At 35.4% G+C, this 8,608-nt stretch overlaps 1 protein-coding gene across 3 annotated transcripts in view; it reads left to right on the forward strand.

The window, feature by feature from the left end:
* CDYL2 (chromodomain Y like 2) overlaps window positions 1–5,303 on the forward strand; it is a 69,092-nt gene extending 63,789 nt beyond the window's left edge. For 2 of the 3 annotated variants that reach the window (XM_072872910.1, XM_072872909.1), the window contains exon 9: window positions 765–5,303. In XM_072872910.1, coding sequence (XP_072729011.1) covers window positions 765–923 — 159 coding nt within the window. In that variant the 3' untranslated portion in view covers window positions 924–5,303. The remainder of the gene's footprint in view (window positions 1–764) is intronic. The other variant, XM_072872911.1, reaches the window with a different exon arrangement.
* Window positions 5,304–8,608: the final 3,305 nt, after the last annotated feature.

Raw genomic sequence — 8,608 nt, forward strand, 5'->3', positions numbered from 1 at the left:
ACCATGGACTTACTGTTCGTGCCATTAAGGCCTTAGAGGGATTACTAAGGGCTTGAGATTGGGCTTTCCATTGTAAAAACCTTAGGTGATTTTTTATGATTGCTTGTATACACTAAGCAAATCTAACTCCAGAACACAGTCAGAGGGTGCTTGTTTTGCTTAACACCCTTCTTTTATAAAATATTTCACTTTTATAAAAATGTAAGTAAATAAACTTAAAAAGGTATTTGCAGGTATTTTTATTATAAATTTTTATTTTACTATTATTTTTATTTATAATAAAAATTTCCTGTTTATTTCTGTTTTGATAAGGAAGTCAGGCATGAGGGAAAATTGTTAAAGATGATGGACATCCACATTTGGGTTTCCAACCTCTATAACCTTAAAGACTACCTTCAAGAAAACAGGTAGCCAATATATCATGCCTCACACATCTTTATTTCAAGGGATCACATTTTGAACAGGAGGGAGTTCAGCTCCTTCTAGTGCTTCACGGCAGACCTTCAATAAACTAAGGTACTTCAGAATCCCTCATTCCTTTTAAAAATGTTGGCACTAAGGCATAAACCTCAGAAGTCCTTAGTTCTTAAAGATGCTGAATATCAGCAAGTGGAGTTAGGGCTGTAAATCAGATCTAATTTCTGTGCCCAATGGTGTTATTTAGATTGTAAAACAGTCAATAGTGTAAAAATGCTGTTCATGCCATTATCCATAATAACTTTGTCAGATTCAAAATAAAATACTGAGCAATATTTTGGCTTTAGGTATTGGAAGAGTCCAAATGTCTCGTGCGTAGCTTCCTGAAATCCGGACTTGAAGATGTGAATGAGAAAGAGTGTCAGATGTTAAAACAGCTGTGGAGTTCTTCCAAAGGACTGGATTCATTATTCAGCTACTTGCAAGACAAAATTTATGAAGTCTGATGTCTTGGCCTAACTTAAAGAGAAAATGCTCCACTTGTGAACAGAGTCAAACATTACCTGTGTTTGAAAAGCAGAGGCAATGCATCATTGAGGAATTTGTGACAGTGTATCCTAATACATATGGTTGTGTCGATTTCCTTGTGAGCTACACAGCTGCTTGTAGCTGGTTTGATTTTGTGTAACCGAGATGTAGGCAGGCTTGTTCAGTGCACATAATCTCTACAGAGGGCTGCATCTTTCACATGCTCATCCAGATAAAAGTATACATTCCATGTGCTGAGAAGCACCACTAAGGCCCAATAAGGCACACCATCTGTAATGATTTATTTTCTGTCCTTCTTAACTTATTCTTGCTGTTGCAACACATCTGGGCTGACATAGAGGGCTCAATCTAAAAACTGGGTCAGCACAATATTTTGTAGACCCAAACACCATACTTTAGAAATATTTTAATTATTTTTTTCTAAGTTCTAACAGTGTAATGGAAAAATCTGATAATTTATATGTATAATATGTAAAGTTAGTTTTACAAAAACTGCTAGGATTTTTTTCTTTGTTGAATTTATTTAACTTATTTATTTTGTGTTCATATTCAGCTGTTTATTGATCACAGATCTTATTTTCATACTTCCCTTGACTGAATTAATGGCATCACATGAGAATGCTAACACATTTCTAGCAGCAAATTGTGCAGAAAAATAAAGAATAGACAGAAAACACACAGAATGCTGTGGGCAGTAAAAGAAACAGCCACGTGCATGCTCCTCTATGTGCAAAATTGTACAAAAAATGTAGGAAATAGATTCATTTGCCAGGGTTAAGGGGAAAAAAGTGGATTCTGAAACAGTGAGTCCCCCCTAAGTCTCTCTTCACTTTCTGCCTTCTTGAGGAGCATTGAAGGGCTTGCCAACAAGATGCTTTATTTAAGTTTACTATATTCCTGTTAGCCGGATGTCAGTAACAGGGTGAGTGGTGCCGTTATGTGGCATCGTACTGTTTTTCAGGTTTAAACATCCCCTTTTGGTCTGAAGTCTAAAAGCAAATCCTTATGAGCCTTAGTCTAGTTGCCTGATTCCTCAGGTGTGAGATAATTTCTGCTCTGGAGGCCTTTGGGTGTGGGCCAACAGTTTATACAAGGTGCTAGGTATTGAACTGCGTGGAAGGAGAGGTTTTGTTTTGCTTTTCCCAGCTCTCCACATCTGGCCACCCCACCATCTGTTACAAGAACTTATGGCTATCCATAAAAGCAGTCCACAATAAACGACAAAAATCCAATCTGCTATTTTTGAATGTGATCCTAGTACTTTTCAGTGACACTGACTGACTTCTGAACACTGGATCGCTCTCATTTCTTTCTCGCTAGTAAGGCAATTAATATGGAAATAACACAAGCATGCTCTGTGACTTCACCTGCCATTTTAGTATGCCCAAATTAAAACCTCTTGAAGCAGAAGCTTTGCACACTTGTTTGCTTTGTAATTTGTGCACTTGCTCTCCATCCTTGAGCTCAGTGACTTGGTTATGGTTTAAACCTCTGCAAATGAGGCTGCTAAGTTTTCTCCCTCCCAATACTTCCATGAAGAGTTTCAACAAAGCCTTTGTAAAGTTAATGAACAGGCGATTATAGTAAACAGTAGCCTTCACACATTAATATAACATTTCTTTTTCCACAAATAATTAAAAGTGCTGTTTCTATGGCCTAATTGTACCACTGAATTTTAAGGAAATCATTACCCTAAAGGCAGAAGTTATCATGGAAACTCTTCATTAAAAAGACAAAAATATGGCTTCTAATTAACCTGTTTTAAATGTTTTCAAAAAAACTTATCAAAACAAGTAACCTATTTTTAAATGTCTGAAACAGAACCCTTTCAATAACTATTTGAAGTGATAGATGCACCACTTGTTTTATACTAATACTTGCTTATTTCCACAACCTGCCAGCAATGCCACAGAGTGCATGCGCAAAGACTTGGTTGGATTGAGGCCACAGGACCCCCTACTATGCCGATGTGCGCACGTATGGCAGTCCCATTAAAATGAGGGATTACTCAAGTGAAAACCACTCACATGCATACGTGTTTGCACAATCAGGCCTCCAGCATATGACTTCAGAAAAAAAAAGGAAAAAAAAAAAAAAGCGATGGAAAGTACCATGATTCCTCAATTTCCTGTATTTCCTTTATTCCCGTCCAGAGAGCCATAACTCCTAGTCATGTGTTAATAAGATATTAGGAAGTTTATTTCAATACTATGCTTGGTTTTTGTAGATAAATATAGAAAAACTGCTCAGCAATGTGAAGGTATGCTTTCCATATGAGATTTTCAAACAGAGAAGAATCATAAGTTGTTAGACCTTTAAACTGCATTGTTTAATCTGAATTTTCAGATATCTGTATCTTAGCATTTTTTATGACAAAGGAATGGTTGAAATACATTTTCTATAATTATTTTTCCATTAAAGCAAGCGCTAACCATAGTTAACATTTTTAATTATTCATATCTATACTGTTACAATCTAGTTTTCATGGAATCTATTTTCCCTTCAATAAAGAATAATAACAATGTCAAAAGCTTCTTTTCCAGTATTTAAAGATCAGAATCAATTTTCTCTTGTGTTTCTCTCCTTACTAGGTATTCAGATATCTAGATGTACTGTACATATTAGTCTGGGTACCTTTACTAATATTCACAGTATTTAAGATTATAAATGCAATTTGTTGTTAAGTATGTTATTTTATTCTTGTGTAAATTGTTTTGTACAATCTTTAAAAATCTACAGTTTTGCATTTGTAGATATTAAAGGTAAGCAATTTATTTTGTGTTGTCCTGCATGTATATTTTTGCTGTAGATAAGTGTTGCTCTAGTTTACTATTTCAGTACATTTCTGTTTAAATGAATAAGCTTACAAACTTTAATACAGTATATATTTTCAGAATATAAACTTTTATATTTCTGTGGTAGGTTAGGGTATGCGTTTTAGGCAATCTTTTTCACTACTATTAACTGTTCTTTTAATCTATAATATAATGGGTTTGTGCCAATAGTTTTTCATTAGAATAAAATGCTCTTTTAATGTTAGGGATAAACAGACAATTTTGGTTGGGGTTTGTTTTATTTTGTTAAATTTTTTTTATTATTTTGCCAGCCTTTACAGTTTTAAATGTAATTTATAAATGTATTGCATTTGTGAATAAGCCTTACCATTAGGTACAAGAAATCTTTAAAGCTACATAATTGCTTATGTAGTACTAAGGACTTCCCCAAATAATTGCTGTAAGAAAGTTAGCAAATCAGAGTACAGGGCCTTAAGTTTTACTTGTGAAAAGGATAATACGGGTTGTTTCTTTCGAACAACATAGGTAGACTTGTCAGCATGGGCTTTGTTATATATAAACTGTGCATTTGTGCTCCCAACCACAGTAGTTTAATCTCAGGCTTTGTGTGGCTGGGTCTATAAAAGTCAAATCTGGCTAAAGCCAGCGCTCTTTAGGAGACACTAAAGAAGTTTACATAAGAGACTTATAGACAATCTTAATCATAGTACATTTGGGTACTCGGTATCCTAGATGTGTTATCTGTGTCTGCCCAATTAACCGTATGTTTTAAGCCATATTAAATCTCTTTACTGCTACTTTAAATACTACACTGAAAGTCATTCACTAGCTTGCTTACTCACAGACAGGATTTCAATTTTTAGTGAATAAAAATATTATGCCTTCCATAAAAACAAAGGACCAAAGAATTGCATTATTCTAACAAAGCATTAGTTCCTTCGCCAGTGAACTAGTTTGACATTTGTACTGAAGATCAGATAGTCTCTTTCTGCTACAAACACTGCATTCTCATCCATGTCAAGTGTAAGGGGAAAAGATGTATCCACTGACCTATTGGGAAAGGAGTGATGTTCAGCTAGGATGGCATGTCTATTGGTAAGGCTTATTACCAAACCTCTGAGATGAAGCAAAGAACCAAAAATTCACAAATTATGTCAATGTAAATTTATTTTCAGAACTTGCACAAATAATTAATTGTAGAACTTTGCAAATTAGGCCCTTAAGTTATTTTGTCAGAACGCCATGGAACAGACTAAAACAGTTTATAATATTTGTAATGAGTACATATTATAATATTATAAGGGTACAGGCACCCCTATATCACAGTGTTGTAAATATTTTCTGAAACTGGTACAGTACTGAGGGACTTGTATCTTCTGATATATCAAATATTGACTGTCTAGATCAAATTGTACACAATTTATTTGTTGATGGTCCTGTAACTAGTGTATGGACACATTTCTGGGTGCCTTAGAAGTTGTATTTTTCATGTGTGTTAATATGCAGTATTTATACATTGTGAGAAGCTGCTTTGAATAAAAACATTGAAACTTCATTTCAATCCAGTGATTTTCAGTTTTACATAATCAGAATAAATGTGATAAGTAGTAGCCACAGACCCTTGTATTATATATGATAAAGCTCTTCATGGACTCCTGCCTTTTAAAAGAAAGCAGGCATACAGTAGCCTTTTTAAAAGATAAATTAAACTTAAAACCTGTTTTTTCCAAGTGGCAAAAACAAGGGCACTAAAAGACACTGCAATAAGAACTCTCTGAAATAATTCTTTGTGATCCATCTCATCTACCATTTCATGATCAAATGCAAGAAAACCGCCGAGAAGTGTCTTGTAAATACAATTCTAGGACACCTCCACCATTATCACTTCCACTATTTGACATGTGCACGTCACCTAAAGCATATCTGCCCAGAACCGACTACTGCATACTGTATTTCGGCTCCACATGAGGGAATTTGATTTTGAAGTGGTATTTGCCAGGGAGGCCAAGATTCAGCCCAGAACCCCCTTGGTGCAGTGTGAAGCTGGATCACCCTGTCCTCCCACATGGTTACAGCCTGCACTCCTTCCATGGGCTCTCTTGTATGCAAAGTGATCGTTCGGCTGTAGCATCCATGAATGCTGTTTCCAATCATGTGTCTCCTATGATTAGAAGAGTAACTGTAAATTACTTCTGCCTGGGGCAGAAAAGGAAGGATATTTTTACAGGGAGACAGTGTTACCCAAACTACCTATACAACAAGGTCTGAAAAAAATGACCTACACTTGATTCGAAGGACAACGATTATGTTCTAGCAATTATATTGGTTAGCTTTAAACTGACAGACACTGTTAGTAAAAACTGTGATCAGCTATTTAGAGCAGAGGATTGAGCAATTTAGTCTTGCTTCACAATCAACAAATCCAATTATTTATTACGGTGACTCTTGTCAAGAATTAACGTCTCGTAGCTTGCACTGGACTAAGCAACATGCACGTGATGAACGGAGTATGACACCCTTCTTGTCTAACAGTTTTATTGATAAGTTTTGGTCTTAACATAGATTGCCAACATTTGAAATATTTTAAATAACTATTTTATTTAACTCTATTATTCTAATACTCTATTTCTATTTTAAATAACTCATTTTTAAAGGAGACCAAAAATTATTTAAAATTTTAAAATCCATCCAAATATTATAAGTCAAGGTTTTTTTAAAGCAAGATATATGTTAGTCCCTGTTGCTGTAAATTAATATACCAACAAACTATATGGAAGAGGAACCCACTAAGTATATATAAAAAAGGCCTACAAATTTAAGCAGACAAAAGACTAGTCTATGAATTGCAGGTAGAAAAGAACAGGCAAGTATTAGTCCCACTTAAGATACAAAAAGTACTCAAACAGGTCAAAGCTCTACATAAACTAAGACATGCCATTTCTCTTTTGAATAGCAGATAGAAACAATATTGCATATGGAAAGAACGAGAAGAGGTTTTGAAACAAATGAACAGCAAATGAAAGCACGTGAGAAAAACAGAAGGACATTTTAAAGACTGGGGGAGTTCAAAGCAAATCAAGTCTCAGAAGTCGGACTAGGGGGCAGTTTGGTTGAGGAGGAAAGAGTCAGAGGGTGAAATTCTGGGCCTATTAACTTCAGGAATTCACCTCTCCCTGGTGCCTTATTTTTCATGAACCCCCCTCAGAAGATTATAAAATTTAATAAAACATAACGCATCTGTTCATGACCGATGTCTGACTTATCCTCAAAACCAATCTATAGGCATAGCACGGAGAGAGTTTCAAATTACTAAGAAAGCCAGAGTAACAACCCGCTCTAGAATTCAAACCATTTGAATTGTGCTAGCACACTTTGCTTTCATTTATACGCTTTTCTTGGTTTTACAAAATTTGCTCATTACAGATGTATAATAAAAATAGAACCATTTAGAACATTGTTGAATTCCAATTATTAAGTCCACCTGGCTTGACACAATAGTTTTCACCTGGAACTGTCAAAAGTACTATAGGAGAAAGAAGAGAATTTTCATTTCAGGAAAAGGAAACAGTTTATCATTTAGTAGGGAATAAGTTAATTTACACAGAGGATGAAGCAAAGACCAGAAATGCACAAGAAACAATGAAGAGTTTTATACAAAGTCTCTACTAGTGTAAGATCCAAGTTTCTGCTAGAAACTGGTTACAGAGGAATATCTAAACACATACATAATCTCCAGCTATATGCTATTAGAAAGCAGCCCTAACTGTTGGGGGGGTGGGTGGGAGGTGGTAGATTTTAATTACCTTAAGCACTACAACAGTTTTTATCATGACATAATTTACAGAATGTCATCCTTACCAAATTCTTGTCACAAAAATTGTAATGCTACTTAATGAGTCAGGAACAATCCTAGCAATTACAATTTCACCTGTCCTTCAGTAAATTTCCATGTAATAAGCACATATCCTCCTTCCAGGACCGGTCATTAATACCTGTGGTCTGCATGTGACAGATACAGTACTGTCAATGTGACTTCATGTCCCATGCCGAGCAAAAATGGAGTGGCATGACCCCAAGGGAAACCTGTAACTTAAGCCTCCACAACACTTTCCCCACAATACCTGAACCACATTGAGCAGAAGTCAGTAATGCAGAGGGTAACTTTAAAACTCCTAAGCTAAACTGTATCACCTTTCTTTTATCACTTGCTGGCACTGGTGTCACTTGAGCAAATTCAGCAGATCTAAGTCAAAACCCACAAACATCAATGGAGATCCTCCTACTGACTTCAGTTGCTTCTAGATCAGCCCCAGTGGTTGACAGATACCACAGCAAACTCCTTCACCATAATAATACAGGGAATATCTTGCAGTTATGTTCTTTGAAAAATAATGTGGCACTCATCAGAAAGACATAATTAGCACGGGAGGCAGGGTTCAATATCTTTAGTTCAAAATTTAACAGCAGTGTCTAAGAAATTTTGAATAAAATTCAACATTTTCAACTTTATCACTGACTCTTGTTAGTAGAAAGTCATGCTCTGCTGTGTTTTAACCTTCCTCAACTCTTCAGTCACATTTATCAACTTGGATTCTGGATAACTATCTAACATTTGTGAAACTTATTTTACACATTGGTCACAGACATATGTTGGTGAACAACTATAAAGAGAAAAGTGAAAATGCTCTTTGCAAGTAAGAGTCATGTTTGAAACAGGGTCTATTGAACTGCCACTGCCTCCTAAAGTGTTAGATAAAAAGCTGCATCTAACATTAGAGCTGCTATAACGAAAAATGATTTAAACACTAAGCAGCAATCTTGACTTGTTAGGATTAAATTAATTACTA

This window comes from Ciconia boyciana, chromosome 9, assembly GCF_034638445.1.
Source record: "Ciconia boyciana chromosome 9, ASM3463844v1, whole genome shotgun sequence".
Lineage (NCBI taxonomy): Eukaryota > Metazoa > Chordata > Aves > Ciconiiformes > Ciconiidae > Ciconia > Ciconia boyciana.